The sequence below is a fragment of the Borostomias antarcticus genome (assembly GCF_949987555.1).
Source record: "Borostomias antarcticus genome assembly, chromosome: 24".
In the NCBI taxonomy this organism is placed as follows: Eukaryota; Metazoa; Chordata; class Actinopteri; order Stomiiformes; family Stomiidae; genus Borostomias; species Borostomias antarcticus.
The window spans coordinates 9,200,175-9,225,804 of NC_140257.1; the positions used below are offsets into that span (position 1 = coordinate 9,200,175).

Genomic DNA, 25,630 nt, shown 5'->3' on the forward strand with positions numbered 1-25,630 from the left:
GGTGCCATCCTGGAATGTGATCAATAACAGTTCCAATGTCAAAACAATTTTCAGTTGAAATCACCATCAAAATCAACTTTATAGCAATTGAATGTTATTGCTTTTCAGCATGTAGTCCACTGATGACAACTGTTTCAGAGGGTTGTTTACTGAACACTATATAGTTGCATTGTTTGTTTTTTTTATTTTAAAAAATCATAAGGGATGGTAACTGATTATTAGATGAAAATAAAAAATAATCACACTTCCTTAAACCATCGTTTCATTTTTCATTGTCTTCAACAAGCAACACTACAGTATGTACTGATTTAGATGTGTAAAATGGATGGAGAAGGCAGGGTGTTTGATGGATGGAGAAGGCAGGTGTTTGATGGATGGAGAAGGCAGGTGTTTGATGGATGGAGAAGGCAGGTGTTTGATGGATGGAGAAGGCAGGTGTTTGATGGATGGAGAAGGCAGGTGTTTGATGGGTGGAGAAGGCAGGTGATGGATGGAGAAGGCAGGTGTTTGATGGATGGAGAAGGCAGGTGTTTGATGGGTGGAGAAGGCAGGTGTTTGATGGATGGAGAAGGCAGGTGTTTGATGGATGGAGAAGGCAGGTGTTTGATGGGTGGAGAAGGCAGGTGTTTGATGGATGGAGAAGGCAGGTGTTTGATGGGTGGAGAAGGCAGGTGTTTGATGGATGGAGAAGGCAGGGTGTTTGATGGATGGAGAAGGCAGGGTGTTTGATGGATGGAGAAGGCAGGGTGTTTGATGGATGGAGAAGGCAGGTGTTTGATGGATGGAGAAGGCAGGTGATGGATGGAGAAGGCAGGTGTTTGATGGATGGAGAAGGCAGGTGTTTGATGGATGGAGAAGGCAGGGTGTTTGATGGATGGAGAAGGCAGGGTGTTTGATGGATGGAGAAGGCAGGTGTTTGATGGGTGGAGAAGGCAGGTGTTTGATGGGTGGAGAAGGCAGGTGTTTGATGGGTGGAGAAGGCAGGTGTTTGATGGGTGGAGAAGGCAGGGTGTTTGATGGATGGAGAAGGCAGGGTGTTTGATGGGTGGAGAAGGCAGGTGTTTGATGGATGGAGAAGGCAGGTGTTTGATGGAGAAGGCAGGTGATGGATGGAGAAGGCAGGTGATGGATGGAGAAGGCAGGTGTTTGATGGATGGAGATGGCAGGTGTTTGATGGATGGAGAAGGCAGGTGGTTGATGGATGGAGAAGGCAGGTGTTTGATGGATGGAGAAGGCAGGGTGGTTGATGGATGGAGAAGGCAGGTGTTTGATGTGTAGCAGTGAGGAATCTACATCATCTGGTGCCAAAGAGGAATGAATGACACGTATGCAGAACCACTACAACTGTCACAGTTCTGACTAAAGTGATTAAAAAAAGAACAAATCCTTCAGTACAACAAATGATTTATTTTCACACTTGGCTGTGTGTACATACATGTAAAAAATACTTCATGACAAAAGACATCACTTAGCTCGCCTGTCTTCTTCAAAGACAGTAGTTTGTCAATGCCAGGTAGAAACGATAATTTTTCCACAAGCATCAAAAAAACAGTTTTTGTGTCAAATCATAACTCTACAGTATTCACTCTAATGTCCAGAAAGTGGCAGGATTCAACGATTTACATACTAATTTTATTATAAGTAGTCATTCCCCCAAAAGCAGAGAATGTCAAATAAAAAGCAGTAATACAAAGCCCCTTGAATACAATGGAGCAAATATTTAAAATACAAGTAGTACAGTAGAGGACTGGAAGCACATTACTGTAAGTGTAAAGATATCCTCTATCCAGGGGAAATATTGTACTACAAGTACTGTTTTGTTTTGAATGCTGCAGTTATGGGGCTAATTCGAGTAGTTTTTCGACCTCTACATAGTATTTATGCAGTATGGCATTTATTCAAGTAGAGTACAATTCAACTATACACAGTATTTGTGATCTAAAAAAGAGGATGACGCTGAAATAATGGAACATTCTGGGATATGAGAGACAACATGCCAACGCCAACAGTAGCTTTGGTTACCATGACGATGACGCTGAAATGATGGAACATTCTGGGATATGAGAGACAACATGCCAACGCCAACAGTAGCTTTGGTTACCATGACGATCACCCATTCATCCTCACAGTTAACATGGTGAGAGAGCATTATGACATTACAAACTCAACTTTAAGGACTGGATTCACAAAACCTTAAGGACTGGCTTCAAAAACAGTGGATTCGTGGACTAGGGGCAACGTCCCCCAACCTCTGAGGGAGGTGCAGCAGCGGGGTAGCCCTCACGCTATTGGAGAGGAAGCCCTCCACATCCCCCCCCCCACCCCCCCTCCCCCCTCACAGTTCATCTCCAACATGGGGCTTCCTGAAGGCATCGCCCGTCAGCTTCTCCTGCGCCTCCTTCATACCAGACGCGACTGCAAGAGAAGGAAGGGGGCGCAAAAAAAACCCTGTTAGAGACGGGCACTAACACTGTGTTAATCCCTTCTGTGTATAGATACTATGGAAAGGGATTAATACCTTGGTCAGCGTTGCTGTAGAAATACTTGTAGTTGGGGTTCCCATTTGTATTGGTTATTTCAGGATGGACTTTGCCACTTGGATCTAAGAGAATACGGGTAGAAGAAGGGAATGAAATCAGTATAAAAATGCTGAGCATTTCCCACAGGGAGGTAACTACATATCCAAAGGGGCAAGAATGTTCTCTTACCAAGGAAAAGTATTCTAGGAATGTACCCGCCGTCAGGGCTGAAGGCCTCGTCCTTAGGCTCCTCCTCGTCCTGTTGACACAGGGGGATAAATGACTGGTAGAGAAAATGGCAGCTGCCTGTCATAAAGGCGAACGCAGGCTAGATCTGAGACGGGGGGAATGCACCTGACCTGTCTCCAGTGGGAGGGATGTGACGCCCTAGCTCCAAACACGACAAACAAACAATCTCCTTTAAGAAAAAAAAAAAAGTCCTACTGTCTGTTTCCTAGCCTTAGTCGAAGGCTGCTCGTCACGGTCAGAGAGGAACATCTGTGGGACTGCACGCATTCCAGCTGTTTTAAGCTGGTCAGACAGAAGCCCCCCCCCCCCCCCCCCCCCCTACGATACTAGACTGCAGCGACGATCCTCTCAAACAAGCCCTTAGGTCAGGTAACCAACTACCAGGCAACCGCACACAACGTCCTCCATCTTGGTGGAAGACGAGACAGAAAGTGTGACACCGGACCGCTCTGAGGGAACCTGATACAATCATTTGTCAGAGGGGGGAAAGGAGCCCATCCTTACCTCCAGGTTGACCATGACAAAGTTGTGAGCCAGTTCAGAGATCTCCTTCGACTCAGCAAACTTGGGCTTCAGGGCTGGAAGAGAAACAGTTGAACACAGTGGTCGACCTGGCTGAGTGAGACACATCTAAACGGCTGGGCCTCGATAACATCCCAGGAGGTTATGGAAGGGTTTGGTTAAGGTTTAGAGCCAATAGAGCCCAGCTTGCTGAGACAGTGAGATAAAAGATGGGACAGTTACCTTTGCAGGCTCCACACCAGGTCTTGTGGATAATGACCATCAGCGGCAGCCCACTGCCGAGGGAGCATGTGGTTAAAACGACTGGACATTACAAAACATACTTTTTCTGTATTTCTTTTTTTAATTAACAGTTTAAGCTGACATTGGACATTTCTGCTCAGTGCTACGTAGACTGCAAGACAATGTCTCATTTGAAAGGGTAACTTGATCACCTGGCCTCTGCCTCTTTCTTCCCATCCTCCAGGCTTCTCCAGTGGATGTTTTCTCCAAATCCTGTAAAAGAAAGATTCTAATCAATAGTGTGGCTTTGGTTACGGTAACTATGAAAATGGGTGTGTACGTGGTACAAGGACAATACACTATCATTTGTAGGAAAGCTGGGGAAACATTGTGAATGGTAACTCTATATGCCACGATATAACTGGGTTTGATCTGGACAATTACATACGTTATCTAGGGGGATTTACCATGTATGACCAGTTACCAACCAGACCAGATTTCAAATGTGATCGCCCCCAATGAAAGTTCAATAATAATAGAAATAGTAACGATTGGTTGGATTTCCCAATGTGAGAAAAAGTCCCACTGTTCTCAGTGTGGGACTCTAGAGCCATCCAAGTTAAGACTGATAAAACATCTAATCTTATTGTGTGGGCTCGGTATATTTGCTTGAATTATCTATACCTTCCATTAAACGCGGTCCGTGTTAAACATTTTGAAGCTCGTCTAACCTAAATTCACATCTGGCACTACAACGAGATTCTACTTCATTACGGCGAGCTAGTACAACGTTTCAGGGAACGCTATGCGACCCTCCAGGAAATAGTCCTACCCCCCTAGTAACAGTGACAATGCCTGCAAGCCATCTACTTGGCTCGTTGGGTCCAGCAAAACCTGACTATAATTCAGCAAGCTGGCTATTGTAGCCTATTGCTCGTATTGATATGACTTACCTCTGCTATTTCCATCAGCTACAACCTTACGGAGACAGGACAATGAAAACAGAACTTGGAAAGAGGACAGCAAAGCGATATTGATTAGAGGAGACTGCATCTTAGCGGACTGTCAGTGGCCTTAGTTTCCACAAACTAGTTAAAACAACGGAAACACACCGGTAATGACGCACCATGTGACCGGATGGTGACGGTTAGCCACGGATATTACTATTTCAAAATAAAAGTCGGCGTTATTTTACAAACTTCTCTCTTTTTCTTCTTCTGTCTTTCATATATGACGTTTCTGAACTATACATATTAGGCGGTGGGGATCGGGTAATGCTGATATATATATTGGATGAAATAACCATGATTTCTCTCTTTTTGTCTTCACTCTAAAGCGATACCCCCACCTAGTGATCATGAGCGACTGCTTCCCTGTCTGTGTCCATCATTACAACCGCGTGTTCCTGCTGTGCAGTTTCTAATCTAGCTCAGCACTGACACTTGAGTGGGGGGACGAGCTAGAACCATACTATTCAGATCCGTACGAACTATCATACCAGCCAGCCGCTAACGACTGTCTTACCCCCAGGTAAATGTTTCTCATTGAGTAATTCAACATTTGAAGCAACATAGCCTAAGATAACAATCTTAGCTAGCTAGCTAAGCTAACGATACACACCTAGCTAATGTTAGCTAGCTAGCTAGCAATTATTACTAGCCTAGCCTCCAAGTAACTGCGTCTCGTTGTTTACTAGCGAACTATCGCTCTTCAGATTCACGGATTTGTAATTATATGAAATGCGTTTCAGGTGATCAAACGTTACACGTCTCGAAGGTCAGGTCGTCAAACGTTAACTGTTAAATGTCATCAGTGAAAGTACGAGTTCTCTAGCTACTTTGCTAGCTAGCTAGTCAGATACCAACCTGTTAGCTACATCTGATTGGCTAGGTTAGTTCACTGAAATGAGAATTGAAGATGCTGCTAGTATTCAAAACGTTATGATGAGTGTGGTGGTCTGTGCATCACCAGGATGATTCTCGTTTTGTTTAGTGTCAGCTAGCTAAGGGGTCAGTTTCATTATTAGTGTGTCAACTTATTCATAACGCAATTTGCTAATCATTCATCCTCTGAACTCTTTTCCAGGTAGTTATGAATCAAGAAAAGCTTGCCAAACTTCAGGCTCAAGTCCGGATAGGTGGAAAGGTATTCTACATCATCTCTTCAACTTTCCTCTTGTTTAGTGATATTGGATGATGGTTAAACCGATTGTGAGATATCTCACCACATTGCTATCCTTACTTATGGTTATAATCTCATATGGATTTATACACATAAATTGAGAATTTAACTTCCTGCATTATTGAGATGTAAACTTGTGCATTTCAGTGCCAGTTCCTGTGTTGAACCAGTGAGTTTACTACTTGGTTGGAGCAGTTTGATGTCACAAAGCAGATGTCAGCCTTTTCCGCCTGACCTCAGCAGTCCTATTATAGACAGATGCTTTGACTGTGTAACTGTTGCGGCCTATGGCTTTGTAACTTCCTAATGTAGGAGGATCCTCTCTATTCATCAACTAGATGGCGCTATTCATACTGCTTTTAAGTTTTTATTCTCTCAACCAATGTGCTTTTGCTTAAAGGGAACAAGAAGCTGTATCCATGTTCACTCTTGTGCTTGTGTAACTGAGTTAAATTAGTTAAACTCACTCCAAAGTCCCCAGTACAAATACTGCCTACCCCCACCTCACCATCGAATTACTAGCTTTTCGGTGGCGTAGCCAGCTAAAGTGGTGTTTATGAGAGATGGTCACACGTGTTCTTAAGTCAGAGGACGTGAGTTCGAACCCAGTGTGGACAAAGTGAGGGTGGAAGCTATACTGACGAGTGACACCTGTTACGTTTCATAGTGTTCTATGTTACATTCAATGGATACCACCACCTGTTCTGTTCACAGGGAACAGCCCGTAGGAAGAAAAAGGTGGTTCACAGGACAGCAACAGCTGATGACAAGAAACTCCAGAGTTCTTTGAAGAAACTGTCAGTGAACAACATTGCTGGTATTGAGGAGGTAGGTTGTCCCAGCATTCAAAGTGAAACAGAAAAAAGTCCCCTGTCTTCCCCAGTCTTAAAAAGTCTCCCCAGCAGAGTAGGAGAGTCCCCAAAACACTTCTTTGAAGTGGTTAGGCAACCCTAAAAAAGGAATGGGAAACATCAGTTTAAACTCAATACACAAACAAATACACAAGTCTGCCCAGAAGTGCTGTTACTGAATGATACCGTTTAAATATTTGTGTTGATTTGGTTTTATAATGTTTGATATTTCAATAGACTGGGGAACTTAAGAATAAGAGCTTTCTAGAAGCTTAATTTGAGTGCCCTTTTGTTTGGAACAAGCGCCCTTGTGGTGTCCCAAATCTCTCCCCAAATGGCCTATATTGTTTGTCCTACTGACAACATATTATACTTGGAAAAACCTTCATACAGTTTTCTCGATTTTGACATTTGCCTTCCCTGATAAGAGAAACAGAATTTGCCCAGTGAGGAAGGTCTCCAACTCCATCCTTGTTTTCTCCCAGGTAAACATGATTAAGGACGATGGGATGGTGATCCACTTTAACAACCCCAAGGTTCAGGCCTCGCTGTCAGCAAACACATTTGCCATCACTGGCCATGCGGAGACCAAGCAGCTCACAGAGATGCTGCCTGGCATCCTCAGCCAGCTGGGCGCCGACAGCCTCACCAGCCTGCGCAAACTGGCTGAGCAGTTCCCCCGGCAAGGTGAGAGGACTCCTTCCTTTCTATTCTCTCTCTCTCTGTCTCTCTCTCTGTCTCTTTCTCTCTGTCTCTCTCTCTCTGTCTCTCTCTCTCTCTCTCTCTCTCTCTGTCTCTCTCTCTGTTTATCTCTGTCTCTCTCTCTGTTTATCTCTGTCTCTCTCTCTCTCTCTGTTTATCTCTGTCTCTGTCTCTTTCTCTCTCTCTGTTTATCTCTGTCTCTCTCTCTCTCTCTGTTTATCTCTGTCTCTCTCTCTCTCTCTGTTTATCTCTGTCTCTTTCTCTCTCTCTGTCTCTCTCTATCTCTTTCTCTGCTCTTAATCCCACTCACCTGCCCTTGCTGTACCTGTACTGTTTACACATGGCATGTTTACATACATACATACATACATACTTACATGGCAAATAAACTTTATATTCTATTCTATCTCTCATTCTCTCTCTCTCTCTCTCTCTCACACATACACACACACACACACACACACGCAGTAGGTTAGAAGTAGTTACTAGAACTGCTATCTTGCTGGGTGCACAATGGTGAAACGACAAGCTGTTTAAAAAAACAAAACAACATGAAACTGACTCTTTTTTTCCCCTTCACTGTTGTAGCACTTGACACGAAAGCAATTAAACCAGATGATATTGAAGAGGAAGACGACGATGTTCCAGGTATTCTTTCTGTGGACATTTGTAACGGTTGTTTTTCTGTAAATGATTTTAGTCTCATGACCACCATGACTAACTTACCGCAGTGATGTTGGTATGGTGTTCTTTTGGGGTTATTTTGGTCTGTTGTTAAACACTATAATGTGTTAATTATAACACAATCATTTGAGATTAGATGTTTATCACCGAATATCAATTGAACATACTCTTGTGTGAGCCATTGCAACATATCAGACTGTTCTAATGTAATTTTAATCTCTGTTTTACAGATCTTGTAGAAAACTTTGATGAGGCCTCAAAGGACGAAGCTAACTAAGGAGTCAACCTCTCCACCACCCACCTCTCCTCATGTGGACTCATAGGGGCATTTTTGCTCATTTGTAATAGTGATACCATCTAGTATTGTAGTGTCAGAGAAACAACCACAATATACCAAGACAGCAACCTACTGTACAATATCGGATGTGCTTGTATTTTGACTGGCTGTAAGATTTGGACCCCTGGAATAAAAGTAACTCGCAATCAGTAGAACTGTCTTTGAATTTAACTTGAGGGATTAATTGGCCCTCAAATAAACCTTTTCAGAAGTGTGAAGTCACCTTCAAATTAAAAGTATTTAAAATGAATGGTTTATTAAAGAAAATAAAAATGGTTACTGAATATTTCTTTTGACTTGATCATGTTTAAACACTGGTATTGTTGTTTATTTTAATGTTTTTAGTACCGAAGGATTATAACTGCAAAGCTAGGTTTCGGGGTTCTTCACACAGTGTGTAATTGATGCTCATCATGCTCGGCTTAATTCAAATAAAGACAAAGGACTAATGAAATCATTATAAGAGGCTGATTGGTTGGTTGGTTGATTGATTGACTGGATATGGTAGACATTAAAATCCAAGGGACAACATGTAAAGTAACCCATAATATTATCTAAGACATTAATCAACACAAAAAACATAATACATTAAAAACAGTCATGAACTCCAATCCCTGTTCAGCTACCCCCCTCGCTTAATGTGTTGGGCTGGTGTGTGATATAAACCTGAACAGTTACAAAAAAACATTCAAACCGGTTAAAATTGATTGGCATCCGTTGTGAGCAAGGTTCCCCTGTGCTACTGCATATCCTCCGGATCAAGGAACGCTATACATCCCCTACTATAGAAAAGCGATCCTATAAGGTTATGAAACGAATGCCATCTTGGCTCAACAGTGCTGTAACATTAGAGCTTTAGAGCTCAGCGGGCTTTACCATTTGGTCGGTTTGAGCCAAGATGTCTCTCTACTGCAACTACAACTAACCTTTCCCACCTTGGGGGAGGGATCCTTGAGTGCAGTCGCACAACTAGAGAGTACAGACAGAAGCAAGGCAATAGTTTCCCACTTCAACTGTTTTGAGTCTGGCGGTTGTGGACACTCAGAAATAGAATCGAAAGGCGATTGTAGGCTCGGCCGCAGTGAGATTAGGCATGGATACGAACACAAGGGTTCCCTGGGACTGTGCGTAAACATGAGGATTCCTCCAGTGAGTATAAGTACGTTAAACGCTGTGAAATGGTTTTTCCATGGCATTTCTTAAGACAGGTCTGCTGTTAGAAATGTGGTACGATCACTGGATTATCGCACAGTACCCTGTAATACGGACGGGGATATGAAATGTAGCTAAATAGTATAACATATTCCGTAGATGATAACGTTACTGTTAGCATCACCGTGGACTCAGGCTTGGTCGAATGTGAGAGATGCCGCTCACATTATTTTTTAGTTGACGCTAGGACTATTATGTCTGTGGAGAACACGCCTAAACGTTAGTGGACAGTAGTACTTTAAGCTATGTGTGAAAATAATAGCTGGCCAATAGCCGTTATAAGCCCGACGGGTCTATGGCGATACTACCCATGATTGCGATAGCCAGTGCAGCAAGTAGCTGCTACTCGGCGCGGTGGTGCTAGTAGCAATAATGCATCGACTACAAAGTATGCAACGTGTAGAAATGTTCCCTCTCTGTGGAAGTGCATTGGCAACACTGACATTGTTCCAGGTTTGAAAGGGTGAATCCCGGTTCTAAGCCTGTATGGAACTCGCACCGCGGCCTCCGGAGAGCATGGATTGGCTTTAGCTAGCTAACATAATACCGTAGCGAAGAATGAGAGTTCGTGGTTCAAGTGAACTCAAAGAAATCGGGTAAATGACTAGATAACTCGTAATTCAGTGTGCAAATGCGTTATCTGCGACACCCAAAGCGTATTATTGTTTACTAGTAGCTAGCTATGTGAATATGATCTCTTTTTTATGGCCTGGTCCAACCCAGTATAACAGTACATAGCAGCTGACGTTCACTCAAGCTACCAACAATTTACTTGCCATAAAGGGTAGGCTACTCAGTAAGATTATAGTTTTTATTTGATTTGATTATAATGATTGATTTGTCTAATGTGGTCACAGTTCCATACTCAAAGTAGGAGGATACATAGAAATAAAGACAGGTCAAATTTGGCAGTGGAGGCTGTGACACAATTCACAGACTTGGACAGTGATCTTAATAATGTGAATGTAGTTAACAGCTGATGTAATTCAACCAGTGAGGTCTCAGTCCCGGCCTGGTCCAGTTTGACAGCTCTCCCAAGCTGCTCTCTGCTGGGGCAGGAACTGATCCTAGCTCCCCAACAAGTTCACGGGAGATATTTGCTTTGCTTGACATGCCAGGACTTCTTCCCCATAGCAATAGAAGATTAATAGAGCTATCAAAGTGTTCACTCAGTGGGCAGACTTCTAAGATGTAGGTTACTGTACGCTTCTACTAAGTATTACATGTATGGGTTGTGAAAGAAGCCACAGCAGCTGGTCTCTTGGTATTTAGATCAAAGCATGTGGGGAAAAAGGAAGCTCTTAATAGGGGTTGACATTTGCTATGAAGCCGAGTGCCTCAGAGACACTTTATTTGACAGCCTGATGGCTGCGTTCTTTACCTTTCCCAAGTGTTCAATCTCAGTGGGTTTTGTTTTTTTCTCCCTGGTCTTGTCACAGCAATCATCACTTTGAATGGAAGTACAAGCTAGTATAGCCTCCACTTTCTTGGGGGATTCCCCGAATTTCTTGTCAAAATGAAAGCAAAATAATATTACTATGACTACTGCTGGTGGAGCCTCGCCAAGTAGCATGTGGGCCGAAGTGACGATGGGTAATTTAGGGATGTTATGCAGAAGTTAGAAAGTAATATCAGACCATTCTTAAAGAGAGGAAGTAATCACTTGAGGTTTCCTGTGACCACCCCACACTGGCTCAGCTTAGTAAATGGAGACTGGAGAAACAACAGGAAATGAGCCCTGTACTGACAGAGAACACTTAATAAACTCAACTGTTTTAGCATTCCAGCTTCTCCAAGCTCCAATTTCATTATTGTCATCCCAGCCTCTCCAGTCAGGCATAGTAGCCTAATTATAGTAGTAGTGTATGTCTCAGTAATGGACCTATTGTTGTGGTATGGATATTCCCATGTAGGCTATTTCATGCTAATGTATTCCCAATTAACAGGGTTCAAGCTGGTAAAGAAAGAGGTGTGGTTGTGGTTCAGTTGCTTTCTTCTCTCTGTATTGCAGTTTTCTTCTCAAAGCAGTGACAGATTCGATGGTGTGTGTTGATGCGCAGAGAGATCCTGAAATTCCGCTCTTTACGTTGTACCACCTTACATCTAAATGTCAGGCTCCTCTGCTATCTTTTATGACAGACAGAGCGTAGGCCTACTTGCTGCCAAACTCATTAACTCAATAGGTGAACAGTCGGGTAGTTGGTAGAAGAAAGATATTGGCGTGGGTTGTACAACAGCCTGACCTAAGGCATTGCCGCCTGTAGGAGCTATAAAGGCTAGTCACTAGTCTAGTCTCTCTCTCATGCAAATGCTTGTGCACGCAAATGTGTATGCCTTTAGATAGTCAAACCAGGTTTAAAGGTCTAAAAATACAACTCCTTCACTTACTTTGACTAAAGATGCATTATTTAGGGCCTTTGCAGAGAGTAATTCAATCTTAATCAGGGAAAGGCTCCGGTCCTCGTGGAGAAGTGTGTGTTTGCGTGCGTTCTGCCCCTGAGGTCCCAGGCTGTGGGACTGGGACTGGTGTGAGAGCGTTGGGCCTGTCTCTCAGTCAGATATAGGCCTGATGGGAAGAGAAATAAAAGGAAGTTATTCACCTCACCATCTTGTTTTGTTACCGGGTAATTTGAAGCGAATGTTTACTGTTTGTGTTTTGGTAAATATGCCCTGTCATTCGCAGTCAGGGTTCGCTCTTAGCTGATGCCTACCAGCCTCCCAGACAGACCCGCCTGTCTGAAATTCACCTTTTAAACATCAACCTCTACCGTAATATCCACCTCATCCAAGCCGCGACAATCGGCTGATTGGTGAGCGTGACGACGGCCTGTCTGTTTATCTGCGAGGTTAGAGGTTGTGATGTCACCGTTCGGATGGATGTCGGTGTTTTACCCGCAGTGCTCCTCGTCCGGTTCGTAGCCGGCCCCCGATCCGGACCACGATGCCCCAAGGCGCCGTTTACTGCAAGTGCATCATTCTGACTCGGCTTTTTGCACTACCGCTTTATTATTCATATGACTGGCTGATACGGTCGGAGATAGTGGGACGGTTCCACAGTTTAGGCGTCTTTGTTTCGCATAAAGGGGCTCTCCCACCTTCGGGCTCACTCAGGTTGTGGATAGAGGGGCTTGGTCCTCTCTGCATGTCGCCTATAAACGGAGGCTCCTCACGGCTTTGTGCTGACAGCGTGGCCCAAGCTCGCATCTTAAACTAAGCGGAAAATGTGCTGACTGGCCGCTTCTCAAGCCTTGGCTGGGTGGAGTATCTGGTCCCCGGTGGTCCTTATGCGCCTGACCCTCAAGTTCGGCACGGCAGGTTTCGCCGCGCAGCATCTCTGGAGGGTCCCATCTGAACACGCATACTGCGCCCACTCAACACTTCATCTCATAAATCCTCTCATTTCCAAAACGAATAAATACCATTATAGAACAGAAAGCTAGAATAGGAGAATAGTTTATTTTCCATGTGTAACAACTATGGGTCGAGGTACATTGGAATTCTTGTAATGGCTTGTCCTTACAGTATCTTATCAGCGCTAATGAGTTCCTTAGTACCAGTCCTGAGTACTCCGCTTGATTTAAAGGTTCTCAAACTGGCAATTTACGACACTATCCGTCGCCTAGCAGTCAATCAGTATCATCCTCATCTACTTATCCCCTCCGAGCATGGATGACTATGTCCATGCTGTAGGCAGTGCAGTGGTTGTGTCTATATAACAGCTGATACAACTCGAGTTATGAGCGTTCACTAGACTACAAGGCTATGCAGCATGTGCGGCGACGGGGTCTGTACTGATTCTGATTGGCCGGCCCCCCAGGTGTGGGCGCTGGGCGCGTGCCAGACCGGATGAAGTGAGGTCCGCGAGCCAAGCCTGCTGAGGAGGACCTCTGAGCAGGTGAGAGAACCCACCCGAGACTGAAGGGACAGGCGCGGTTAACCTCGGTACCGCACTGTCCAGACCCGGGTCAGTTAACAGGTGAGGTGCGCTTGGTTTGCCTCACAGTCTGCACTTTTTCCACCGGTCTGTTTGTTGCATCGCGCTGGGTGGGATAAACCAAGCGAACCCCAAGTGTTTTGAGTTTTGACAGCTTTTGCAATAGTAGCAGTAATATAGTAGCCTAGTGATGGGCTTCTCTCTATAGGCTTCTCTCTATAGGCTTCTCTCTATAGGCTACTATCTATAGGCTTCTCTCTATAGGCTACTATCTATAGGCTTCTCTCTATAGGCTACTATCTATAGGCTTCTCTCTATAGGCTTCTCTCTATAGGCTTCTCTCTATAGGCTACTATCTATAGGCTTCTCTCTATAGGCTACTATCTATAGGCTTCTCTCTATAGGCTTCTCTCTATAGGCTACTATCTATAGGCTTCTCTCTATAGGCTTCTCTCTATAAGCTTCTCTCTATAGGCTTCTCTCTATAGGCTTCTCTCTATAGGCTACTATCTATAGGCTTCTCTCTATAGGCTTCTCTCTATAAGCTTCTCTCTATAGGCTTCTCTCTATAGGCTACTCTCTATAGGCTACTATCTATAGGCTTCTCTATAATCTTCTCTCTATAGGCTTCTCTCTATAGGCTTCTCTCTATAGGCTTCTCTCTATAATCTTCTCTCTTTAGGCTTCTCTCTATAGGCTTCTCTCTATAATCTTCTCTCTATAGGCTTCTCTCTATAGGCTTCTCTCTATAATCTTCTCTCTATAGGCTTCTCTCTATAATCTTCTCTCTATAGGCTTCTCTCTATAATCTTCTCTCTATAATCTTCTCTCTATAGGCTTCTCTCTATAATCTTCTCTCTATACCCGTGATCATGACCCCTATGTCCCGCCTCCCTCCAGGTTCACACAGCAGTGGGCAGGGTGGAGCTTCCTGACTCATGGAGAATTACTTCCAGGCCGAGGCCTTCAACCTGGACAAGGTGCTGGACGAGTTTGAGCTGAACGAAGGTGAGAAAGAGAGAGAGAGATGATGTCCACGGACGAGCCCAGACAGACCGTTAAACCTTCATCGCGTTACCTGCCCAGTGAGAGTGATTGAGTGGGCAGGTAACGCTGTGCAGTATGCAGGCTGGTTGAGTGTGACCCAGTGGTGTAGGAGGGTCTACGGAGGTAGATGGAATACACCCGCTTCTTTACCCATGGACCCACAGTAGACCCACTTCCTTAAACACAGCTAATGTAAAAACCGTTACATTTCTGCCACAGTACGGCCGCTTCTTTAGTCAGAGTACACCCACTCTTTTACTCACCACTACACCTGTAGTCGGGGAGCAGGAGGAGGGAGGGAGGGAGGGAGGAGGGTGAGAGGGAGGAGAGAGGAGGGAGGGAGGGAGGGTGAGAGGGAGGGAGGGAGGAGGGTGAGAGAGGAGGAGGGTAGGAGGGAGGAGGGTGAGAGGAGGGAGGGAGGAGGGTGAGAGGAGGGAGGGTGAGAGGGAGGAGGGTGAGAGGAGGGAGGAGGGTGGCAGGGAGACGCCGGCAGGCGCCGGGTAGGCAGGAACCCCGGGGAATGTGGGCGGGGTTTGCAGGTGGTTAACGAGGGTGGGCAGAGCGGGAATCAGATGAATTAGATCAGCCTTCTCCCCACGGGGGTCATGCAAAACGGTGTAATCGGTGCCGAGGAGCGTGAAATGTCGTTTTTTTTTTTACAAAGAGCAAACGGGCGAATGGGAGTGAGAAATCGTGTTAGGAACGCATTTCTGAACGTCTCTCTTAGACCGAGGGGTTTGTTTGTGAAATAGGCAGCGCGTGGTCGACGAGTACGTTGGGCGCGCAGTTTGAGAACACGCTGTTCCCAGAGACCGCGGTTGGCCATACCGTGAGTGAAGCTCGCGCGCGTGTGTGTGTTTGTGTGTGTTATTGTGTGTGTTTGTGTGTGAGAGAAAGACTGTGGGCTTTTTTTTCTATCTATTCTTTTTCTCAAAGGTGACCCAGGAATAAGCTCAGCCCCTGCTGATTATCACACATCGACACACACACACACGCATGCACACACACACACTCATGCATACTACATCGGCCTGCTGTGATCTGGCTGTGAGTGATTATCTGTGTGTCCTTTGCCAAAAAAAACAAGGTAGAGCACGCGCTTAAACAGCTTAGTGTGAATTCCAGTGGAAGGAGGGGAAGGGTGTGAGCGCGCAACTCTGAGCGGACTTGTTTTTGTGGACGGGGTATTACACTGAGACTTAATTCTGTTTGTGTCTGGTTGTGCTTGTCTGAGTCTTGTGTGTGTCACAGTCTTCTGTGTGTGTGTGTGTGTGTGTGTGTGTCATGGCAGTCGACGCTAAGGAATGCCTTCCCACATTCCAGAGTATTCATGTGTCAGGCTGACTGATGTGTCCCCAGGGGGGGGCGGAGACAAGTATTGGCCCACTTTCAGCAAATAACCCGGTCCAAGCCGACGCTAATTTCCCAATCCATCCCAACCTCGTTTCTCAATTTAACCGCCCCTCTACTCCTCCCCCCCTTTTTATTTTAACTCTTCCCATGCTGCGGTCTGTGATGCCATGTTCTGTGTTTCCTCTGCTCTGGTATTTCCTTCTGGCGCTGACTACGGTTCTCCGATGTCCCGCCGCGCGGTCTCTCTGGTCTCCCGGGCCCGTCGTCCTCGTCTCATCCCTTCTCTCGTCCCCGTCCCCTCCCCGCAGATGAGACGGACTCCCCCGCGCTCTCCGACACCAAGTGGACCCAGATCCTGGCCCCGCCCGCCCACCTCCTCTCCCTGAACCCCGCCCTGGCCCACGCCGACCTGAGCCCCCAGGAGAGCCCGCCCCCTCTCCTCCTCACCCCGCCCCTCAAGACCCTCCCCAACGCCCTCTCCTACTCCTCCGCCTCCTCCTCCCCCGGCGGCCCCGCGGGGGCCGAGCCCAAGCTCCGTCCAGGCCTCGGCGAGGCTCCGCCCCGGGGGTGCGGGGGGGGGGAGGAGGAGAGGGCGTCGGACGTCCACAGCCCCCCGCTGCCCCAGCCCAACATCGGCAAGCTGGTGGGCACCGACGACCTCTCCCCGCCCCCCCCCACCCCGGAGAACGGCCCCGCCGCCGCCGACCTCAGCGGTCTTAGCGAGGAGCCCGCCGCCACCTCTGGAGGAGGAGGAGTAGCCGCCCGGCAACGCCTCGGTCACACACGCTTCACCTTCGAGGAGGAGGAGGTGGGACCGGAGGCGGGGAGGCCGCCCTCGGAGCCAGAGGGCCCCGCCCACACGTCGCCGGCCCCGAGGAGCGCCAGAGAGGGGGCCGGGACGGCCGCGTCACAGGACGCCGCCGCCGCCAACCGCCGCACAGGAAGCGCTCAGAACGGAGGAGGAGGCAAGGAGCGCCCCCCGCCCCCTCGGGAGAAGAGGTTGAGAGCGGAGGGGGAGGGTCCAGGGGCCGGCGGTGGCGGTGAAGGGAACGAGGAGGAGGAGGAGGAGGAAGGGGGAGGAGCGGTGTCCCGGGGCCCCAGGACGGCCCTCGCCAACGGGCTGGACGCGGGAGGAGAGGAGGAGGAGGAGAAGGAGGAGGGACCCTCACTCCCCCCTCTCCCCTCCAAGGAGGACTCTGTGACGGAGGAGAAGGAGATGGAGGAGAGCAAGCAGGAGAGCGGCGAGGGAGGAGGAGGAGGAGTGGGAGGAGGAAAGCTCAACAACAGTCGCCTCCGGCCCGTGAGCGTCCCCTACGGAGGGGCGCGGCCCAAGCAGCCCGTCAGTCTGAAGCTCCAGATGCCCCGCCCCCTATCGGGCCAGGTGCAGAACCAGCTCTGCCCCGCCCCCGCCTGCCGGAACAAGAACCAGTCGGGCCAGAGTCAGGCCTGTACGGCCGCGGAGGGCGCCGCCACCACCGCCGATGACCCGGACGTCGCGGGGACGAACGGGGAGACGGACGAGTCCCCGTCGAACCCGCTCGCGCCCCCGGGGAGCCCCGACAACGACCTCCAGGCCGGCCAGCAGGGGGCGCTGTCCAAGAAGGCCCTCAGCTCGCTGGGGGAGGTGGCGCCCGTGTGGGTGCCTGACTCCCAGGCTCCCCTCTGTATGAAGTGCGAGGTCAAGTTCACCTTCACTAAGAGGAGGCACCACTGCAGGGCCTGCGGCAAGGTCAGTGTTCCTCTCTCTCTGTGTGTGTGTGTGTGTGTGTGTGTGTGTGTGTGTGAGTGCGTGTGTGCGCGTGTGTGCGTGCTTGCGTGCGTGTGTGTGCGTGCGTGTGTGTGTGAGTACATATACCGATGCTGTTTGCATAATGAAACACCTCGGGCCTCTGTGAAGACGGCCGCTGTGTGGATGATGTCTCTGTGTGGATGACATCTCTGTGGATGATGCCTCTGTGTGGATGACGCCTCTGTGTGGATGACGCCTCTGTGTGGATGATGTCTCTGTGTGGATGACGCCTCTGTGTGGATGACGCCTCTGTGGATGACGTCTCTGTGTGGCTGATCTCTGTGTGGATGACGCCTCTGTGGATGATGTCTCTGTGCAGATGACGTCTCTGTGGATGATGTCTCTGTGTGGATGACGCCTCTGTGTGGATGACATCTCTGTGGATGACGCCGCTGTGTGGATGATGTCTGTGTGGATGACGTCTCTGTGGATGATGTCTCTGTGTGGATGACGCCTCTGTGGATGACGTCTCTGTGTGGATGACGTCTCTGTGTGGATGACGCCTCTGTGTGGATGACGCCTCTGTGTGGATGACGTCTCTGTGGATGACGTCTCTGTGTGGATGATGTCTCTGTGGATGATGTCTCTGTGGATGACGCCTCTGTGTGGATGACATCTCTGTGGATGACGCCGCTGTGTGGATGACGTCTCTGTGGATGATGTCTCTGTGTGGATGATGTCTCTGTGTGGATGATGCCGCTGTGTGGATGACGTCTCTGTGTGGATGACGTCTCTGTGGATGACGTCTCTGTGTGGATGATGTCTCTGTGTGTATGATGTCTCTGTGTGGATGACGTCTCTGTGTGGATGACGTCTCTGTGGATGACGCCGCTGTGTGGATGACGCCTCTGTGTGGATGATGCAGGCATCTCTAAGAGCTGGCCACTGCAGGGCCGTTCCACAGAGTGAGAGCAGTGATGGGGTCGCTGACTCTGCACTGGGAAATAGCTGGACTGCTGCGTGAACACTGCTTAATTTCCCTAGGTGGTAAACAAGACGCACACACACACACACACACACACACACACACAGCCACCAGAGCTGAGGAGCTGGCTGGCACAGCAATAATAGCTGACGCCACTCCAGCAGTGGCCAAAGAGTAGAGAGAAGAAGAGAGACAGAGGAAGAGAGCCTCTACACAAGGCTAGGTTATCTAACACACACCTGCTCACCTACCGTTCACACACACCTGCTCACCTACCGTTCACACACACCTGCTCACCTACCGTTCACACACACCTGCTCACCTACCGTTCACACACACCTGCTCACCTACCGTTCACACACACCTGCTCACCTACCGTTCACACACACCTGCTCACCTACCGTTCACACACACCTGCTCACCTACCGTTAACACACACCTGCTCACCTACCGTCAACACACACCTGCTCACCTACCGTTCACACACACCTGCTCACCTACCGTTCACACACACCTGCTCACCTACCGTTCACACACACCTGCTCACCTACCGTTAACACACACCTGCTCACCTACCGTTAACACACCTGCTCACCTACCGTTCACACACACCTGCTCACCTACCGTTCACACACACCTGCTCACCTACCGTTCACACACACCTGCTCACCTACCGTTTACACACACCTGCTCACCTACCGTTTACACACACCTGCTCACCTACCGTTCACACACACCTGCTCACCTACCGTTAACACACACCTGCTCACCTACCGTTAACACACACCTGTTCACCTATCGTTAACACGCATCTCCTCACCTGACCTCACAAATGCTCAACAAAAAGGAGGCATACATGTGGTACTGGAACAGGTCCGTAGTATATTTAGTATATATTGTGTGTGTGTGTGTGTGTGTGTGTGTGTGTGTGTGTCTCCGTGCCCAGGTGTTCTGTGCGCCGTGCTGCAGTCTGAAGTGCAGGCTGACATACATGGACAGGAAGGAGGCGCGCGTGTGCGTCACCTGTCACTCAGCCCTGACGAGTGGTGAGTAGCCGCAGGCCCTGTGTCACCTGTAGGATCAGCTCCACTCCGTTGTACTAACCCTAACCTTGTGGTCGGAGGGGACGACCCGACCGTAGCGCTGCCTGAGAGCTAGTCCGCTCCCTGATCTACACACCCCCTTTCTAGTATATACTACTGTATATTACCTATATACATTTAGATTACTTGGGACTAAAGTCATGATCTGTGCCGTTGGCAGACCTGGGTCGAAATATAAGTTCGGAATGATTTTGATTTCAGTGACTTGATTTGGGCTGTTGCCTGGCGCAATAGAACCCCCAAACAGAACAGAACCCCCAAACAGAACAGAACCCCCAAAACGCAATCCCAACCCACCTGGCGCTCCAGGCGGGATAAAGCGAAACGCCGGAGCAACCGATTGGATTTCGGACGGCGTATTTTCCACCCAGGCGTCTAGCCGTCGGCCCGTCACTAAAGATCCCTGAAGAGTAAAACGGATCTCCCTCTGCCCCCCCCCCCCACACACACACACCTCCACCCCCAACCCCCCCTCTCAGCTCACTCGCGGGGGAACGTGGCGGGCGGCGGCGGCGGCAGCAACCAGAGTCCCAACCCCAACAACCCGGCGGAGTACTGCTCCACCGTGCCCCCCCTCCAGCAGGCCCGGGCCTCGGGGGTCCTCTCCTCCCCTCCGCCCACTGTCATGGTGCCCGTGGGCGTCCTCAAGCAGCCCGGCCCCGAGGGTAACGCCCTTCCCCTCCCACCCCCATCACCACCACCAACCCTCCCCCTCCATAATCACCCATCCCCCTCCACCTCGCTCTCCCTCCCTTTAGACATGCCTGATTCATCTCTAGGATCCTCTCCATCGTACTGTAGTCACCCCTGTCTGTCCACATCTGTCCGCCTCTAAAGACGTTTAGACTTGTAGTCTTGCTGTGACTGCTGATAACCTGGATTAGATTCTTATTTCGGTTTTATAGACACATTTTGTGTGTGTGTGTGTTGGTGTGTGTGTGTCGGTGTGTCGCAGGGTCTCTCCCGCGGGATCAGAGGAGGGTGTGGTTTGCCGACGGGATCCTACCCAATGGGGAGACGGCAGAATCTCCCAAGCCTCCGGCGACCGCCGGCCCCGCCTCCTCGCAGCCCCTGACCGTCTCCCAGCTGTCCAACAAATCGTCTGGTTCAGAGCTCTCTGAGGTACGGCTGGCGTCGGGAACCTACAATTACCAAGCATCATCATTTATAAAAATAGCTGCCCACAGTACATTACATAAATGAGGTTTTCAGGCTTGGGAAATGCATTTATGCATATCCACGATTCTCTCTGCGCGATTTGGCAAAAGGGAGACAGATAGCCAGTGTTGTAACCAAGGTTATATGAAGGTTGTAACCTGTACTTCATAAAACCCCGAGTCACGAAACAATGCTTTAGACAAGATTTTAAGGGTTTCATGTCTGAAATACTATATGTACAGTATGAGCACATAGCGCTAGGAGTTGAATTAGAACAAATTTAATTAGAACGCCACGATGCACTCTTCTGCACACTGAGAAACAAAGTGCTTCTTATATTGGGTTGTTATTTAGCGCTAAGAGCAGTTTGAACTTAGCCCTGGGCTTAGACCCTCAGGAGTGTGAACACTGTGAACACTTCGTGTCCCATAAGCAGCAGCGCACGAACACGAGCTGAACACTAAATGACCCAACAGAACGTGTCGTCCAGCCGTTCACACGGAGCGCTTTGAGCTGAACTCGGAGCAACAGCCGTCAGGGTGACTCACGTCTGAGTCGGTTCGGTGAAAATCCTTTCCGGTGACTTTGCCTTTCCGTAATGACTACTTCTTTGTTTAGAAGTTACGTCCCCAACGACCGGTCGCTCCCAATTTTCTCCCGTCAAGCGTCAGAGGCCGCGAGGCGGCGCCCGGAACATCCTTCCTCAAAGAGCTCAACTGTCCTTCAGTACCGTAACCCCTCCCCCCTCCCCTCCCCCCTCTCCTGTCGGCCAGCAGGCAGCCCTGGCCCCTGCGCCCCCGGTGGGAAGCCCCGTGGGCAGCTCCCTCAGCCTGATCCCGGAGGACGGGCTCCCTCCCATCCTCATCTCCACAGGAGTCAAAGGAGGTACGGGAGGCCACCACGTCACAGGTGCTTGTCCCCCATCCTCACCATCACACAGCTGCTGCCTGCCTGCGCACTGCACCGCCTGTCTGTCTGTCTGTCTGACTGTATGTCTGTCTGTCTGGCAGTCTCCCTGTCTCCCTGTCTGTCTGTCTGTCTGTCTGTCTGACTGTATGTCTGTCTGTGTATGTATGTCTCTGTCTGTCTCTGTGTGTGTAGGTCTGTCTGTGTGTGTGTGTAGATCTGTTTGTCGGTTTGCGTGTGTGTGTGTGTGTGTGTGTGTCTGTCTGCTCTGCTCTCAGCTTCGTTGTTCCACCACTCATGCCGAGGTGCTGTGGCGGGGGGTTCTGTGTCGGGGGGTTGTTGGACTGGTGGTGTGTGTGGTGTGTGTGGTGTGTATGTGTGGTGTGTGTGTGTGTGCCTGCGGTGTGTGTGGTGTGTGTGTGTGCCTGCGGTGTGTGTGGTGTGTGTGTGTGTGGTGTGTATGTGTATGGCGAGTCTTCCCAGTGTTTGTGTGTGCGGTCTGTGTGAGGTGTGTATGTGGTGTGTGTGTGGGCCTGTGGTGTGTGTGTGTGTGGTGTGTGTGGTGTGTTTGTGTGTTTGCTATGTGTGTGTGTGGTGTGTGCGGTCTGTGTGCGGTATGTGTGTGTGGTGTGTGTGGGCCTGCGGTGTGTGTGTGTGTGTGTGTGTGTGTGTGTGTGTGTGTGTGTGGCGAGTCTTCCCAGTGTGTGACTGCTCGTCCGTCTGTCCAGACTACGCGGTGGAGGAGCGTCCCTCTGAGATCGTCCTCATGCAGCAGCTGGAGGAGGGAGGTCCCGACCCTCTGGTGTTCGTGCTCAACGCTAACCTGCTGGCCATGGTCAAGCTGGTCAACTGTGAGTTCCCTGACCCTAACCCTACCTAACTGTGAGTTCCCTGCTAGCGTAGCTATATATTCGTCATGTTATCTATATCTCTGGTATTATATTAGGTAGGTAGCTACTTTATTAATCTCTGAGGGGAAATTGCACTATTTCTCTTGCACAATCATACTTTGACTACATCTTATGACTGTTGGCGGAACTGTCAAGTGGATACGTTAGTGGATACTGCTTCTGTTGTTTGGATCATACTCCTGACTGTCTCTCTCTCTCTCTCTCTCTGTCTTGCTCTTTCTCTCTCTCTCTCTGTCTCGCTCTCTCTCTCTCTCGCTCTCTCTCTCTCTCTGTCTCGCTTTCTCTCTCTCTCGCTCTCTCCCTCTCTCTATCTCTCCCTCTCTCCCTCTCCTGCTTCCTGTCCCTCCAGATGTAAACAGGAAGTGCTGGTATGTGACGACCAAGGGAATGCATGCGGTGGGGCAGGCGGAGGTGGTGGTTCTGCTCCAGTGTCTGCCTGACGAGAAGAGCATCCCCAAGGACATCTTCAGCCACTTCGTGCACCTCTACCAGGAGGCCCTCACCGGTACGTGGACGGGGTTCCCCCCTCGCAGACGGGCCCAGGCGCGCAGCTCGCCCAGGAGGCCCTCACCGGTACTTGGACGGGGTTCCCCCCCTCGCAGACGGGCCCAGGCGCGCAGCTCGCCCAGGAGGCCCGCCGAGGCCAGAACAGATGGCTCCGTCTGGAGGCCCCCCGTGGGGGAAATTAGCAGTCCGGCGCGGAGCTCCGCTGCCGAGCCCGTCCCATCCGTCTCCGTGCCGACGGAGGCGGAGCCCAGGAAGGTTTCCCGGGACGGAGTGTTAACAGACAGACGGCGCCTCTTCCCGGACGGCCTACCCGCGTTAGAACCACGCCGCCGTTCGCAAAACCGCGGCGTCGCGGCTCGACCTCCTCGGAGGGCGATAGTCGGAGCGTTAGCGCCGTGCTGTCGGGGGGTCTCCTCCCTCCAGACCCGGCGTCCCCGGCGGCGCTTTCTCTCTGTCTCGCCGCCATTCGCCTCGCCGTACCAGCTGACCTTGATGGGTCACTTCCTCAGGCTCCGCTAGTTAACATGTTCATAGCACACGGTGGCACACCCACTCGCTGAGGGAGGCGGGCCTACTGTCTGTGTCCTCTTCCCTCCCGGGTCAGGCCGGTGTTGTAGAGGTGCTCGCTGTGGCGTTGCGTGTTAGGCTAGTCGTGGAGATGTTCAGGCTTCTCTGTGTGGAGCGTTGTTAATGTGAGAAGCGGGTGCGTAGATCGTTGGGCCGAGCTTGGATGTCCTTCAGTCTGAACGCCGGCGAACGACTTCGGCGTCAGAATTCTACAGTGCCGTCACCGGGCCGTTCTCGGTGTAGTTCGCTAATCTTTCCTCAGATATGGAGTTAACCAGAGAACACACCGCCTCAGCCTGTCAAATCTGGCCCTTCGGGGGATTAGCAGTCCTCCCTCTGTCTCTCCCTCTCTCCCTCTGTCTGTCTCTCTGTCTCTCTCTCCCCCCCTCTCTCTCTCTCTCCCTCTCCCTCTCTCTGTCTCTCTGTCTCTCTCTCCCCCCCTCTCTCTCTCTCCCTCTCCCTCTCTCTCTCAATCTCTCTCTCTTTCCCTCTCTCTCTCTCTCTCTCTCTCTCTCTCTCCTCGCCTGTCTTCTTAAACCCACTCCTCCCTCTCCCTACATCCCCTCAACATCTCTCTCAACAATCTTTCCTCAAATATGGAATTAACCAGAGAACACACCGCCTCAGCCTGTCAAATCTGGCCCTTTGGGGATTAGCAGTCCTCCCTCTGTCTCTCCCTCTCTCTCTCTCTCTCTCTCTCTCTCCCTCCCTCTCTCTCTCTGTCTCTCTCTCTCTCTCTCTCCTCGCCTGTCTTCTTAAACCCACTCCTCCCTGCATCCCCTCATCTCTCTCTCTCTCCCCCCCCCCCCCCCCAGGCAGCGTGCTGGGTCACCTGAGCCACTCGTTCTTCACGCAGAGCTTCCTGGGCAGCCGGGAGCACGGCGGCTTCCTGTACGTCAGCCCCTCCTTCCAGTCCCTGCAGGACCTGCTGCTGCCCAACCCGCCCTACCTCTTCGGCGTCCTGGTGCAGAAGTGGGAGACCCCGTGGGCCAAGGTGTTCCCGCTGCGCCTGCTGCTCCGGCTGGGGGCCGAGTACCGATGTGAGTACGGGCCGGGGGGGGGGGGGGGGGGGGGGCGCCGCGTTCGCCCCCCCGTGTTTTGAAGCGCCGCGTTCAGGGGGGGTAGAGTTCCGCGAAGGGCAGTTGGGAAACAGAGCTCGGAGATGGCGTGCTGGTTCACTAGCGAACGCCGTGCGTTTTTAACCGGCGCACGCTCGCCCTTTCCCCCCCCCCCCCCCCCGACGTTCCTGCTGTCAGAACTTGTCATGTGAGGGGGTGGGGGGGGGGGGGGGGGGGCGGGCGGGCGGTTGTTGTGTAAATCACTTCCTCTCAGACTGGAGAAGGGCTCCGTTAAGCCTCGCGCACGGGTCAGGATAGAACAGTCCTGGAACGGTCACTTGCGCCAAACGCCGTCGCAAAACAAATCCACAGAAAACGCCCGCGGGAAGTCGTGCTCGGCCGCGCCTCCCCCTCTGCCGCGGCGTGTGGTTATTATAAGCGGGCGGCGGACAGCGAGCGTAGGGCGTTCCGTCCTACGATCGCGCGGCGGCGTCTCGATGAGGCTCATCCGATCGGCTTTCGAGCGAGGGGATCAAACGGGGGAGGCGCTGAGGCTAGTTGAGTCATCGTTCCCCTTGAAAAACATGCAGCTGTTTTCAGAGATACTGATAAAAATAGCGGTCTCTAAGTAGCTTTGCTAGGTTGGTGGGCTTTATTCATCTTCCGGGGGGAAACTGTACTGTTAGATGTGGTGTGCGATCATGCAACAGAAATAATAAGTGTCCGGGGGGGGTGGGGGGGGTCTAAGCATCGGGTTCCGGGGTTCGCTCCAGATCCGAATATATCCGGATCCCACAGGGGGAGGGGCATATTGGGCCGCCGGCCGCTCCCGAGGGGGGGTTAGTTTAATTTCGGCGTGGGGGTCCGCCGCTCCACAGCACCCCTGTCTGGTG

The 25,630-nt window shown here is 50.3% G+C and overlaps 3 protein-coding genes across 3 annotated transcripts in view; 2 read left to right on the plus strand and 1 right to left on the minus strand.

The window, feature by feature from the left end:
- Positions 1 to 2,329: 2,329 nt before the first annotated feature.
- Positions 2,330 to 4,604, minus strand: txndc12 (thioredoxin domain containing 12 (endoplasmic reticulum)). Its single transcript, XM_084457782.1, has 7 exons — positions 4,466 to 4,604; positions 3,725 to 3,785; positions 3,513 to 3,565; positions 3,273 to 3,346; positions 2,709 to 2,778; positions 2,519 to 2,602; positions 2,330 to 2,415 (listed from the first exon to the last, which is right to left on the minus strand). Exons 1-7 carry the CDS (start codon positions 4,563 to 4,565, stop codon positions 2,336 to 2,338), a joined length of 522 nt encoding a protein of 173 aa, XP_084313908.1. The 5' UTR covers positions 4,566 to 4,604; the 3' UTR covers positions 2,330 to 2,335.
- Positions 4,605 to 4,907: 303 nt separating this feature from the next.
- LOC311325695 (transcription factor BTF3 homolog 4-like) lies at positions 4,908 to 8,510 on the plus strand. The gene is made up of 6 exons (XM_084458435.1): positions 4,908 to 5,042; positions 5,598 to 5,657; positions 6,408 to 6,521; positions 7,030 to 7,231; positions 7,835 to 7,894; positions 8,161 to 8,510. The coding sequence occupies exons 2-6, from the start codon at positions 5,604 to 5,606 to the stop codon at positions 8,205 to 8,207; spliced, it is 477 nt and encodes a 158-aa protein (XP_084314561.1). The 5' UTR covers positions 4,908 to 5,042; positions 5,598 to 5,603; the 3' UTR covers positions 8,208 to 8,510.
- An 808-nt stretch (positions 8,511 to 9,318) lies between these two features.
- Positions 9,319 to 25,630, plus strand: part of zfyve9a (zinc finger, FYVE domain containing 9a) — a 29,683-nt gene continuing 13,371 nt past the window's right edge. Inside the window, exons 1-12 of the mRNA XM_084458212.1 lie at positions 9,319 to 9,416; positions 13,297 to 13,374; positions 14,314 to 14,421; positions 16,122 to 16,939; positions 17,003 to 17,542; positions 19,474 to 19,573; positions 20,110 to 20,295; positions 20,586 to 20,752; positions 21,562 to 21,697; positions 22,423 to 22,545; positions 22,955 to 23,110; positions 24,495 to 24,719. Coding sequence (XP_084314338.1) covers positions 14,352 to 14,421; positions 16,122 to 16,939; positions 17,003 to 17,542; positions 19,474 to 19,573; positions 20,110 to 20,295; positions 20,586 to 20,752; positions 21,562 to 21,697; positions 22,423 to 22,545; positions 22,955 to 23,110; positions 24,495 to 24,719 — 2,521 coding nt within the window. The 5' untranslated portion in view covers positions 9,319 to 9,416; positions 13,297 to 13,374; positions 14,314 to 14,351. The remainder of the gene's footprint in view (positions 9,417 to 13,296; positions 13,375 to 14,313; positions 14,422 to 16,121; positions 16,940 to 17,002; positions 17,543 to 19,473; positions 19,574 to 20,109; positions 20,296 to 20,585; positions 20,753 to 21,561; positions 21,698 to 22,422; positions 22,546 to 22,954; positions 23,111 to 24,494; positions 24,720 to 25,630) is intronic.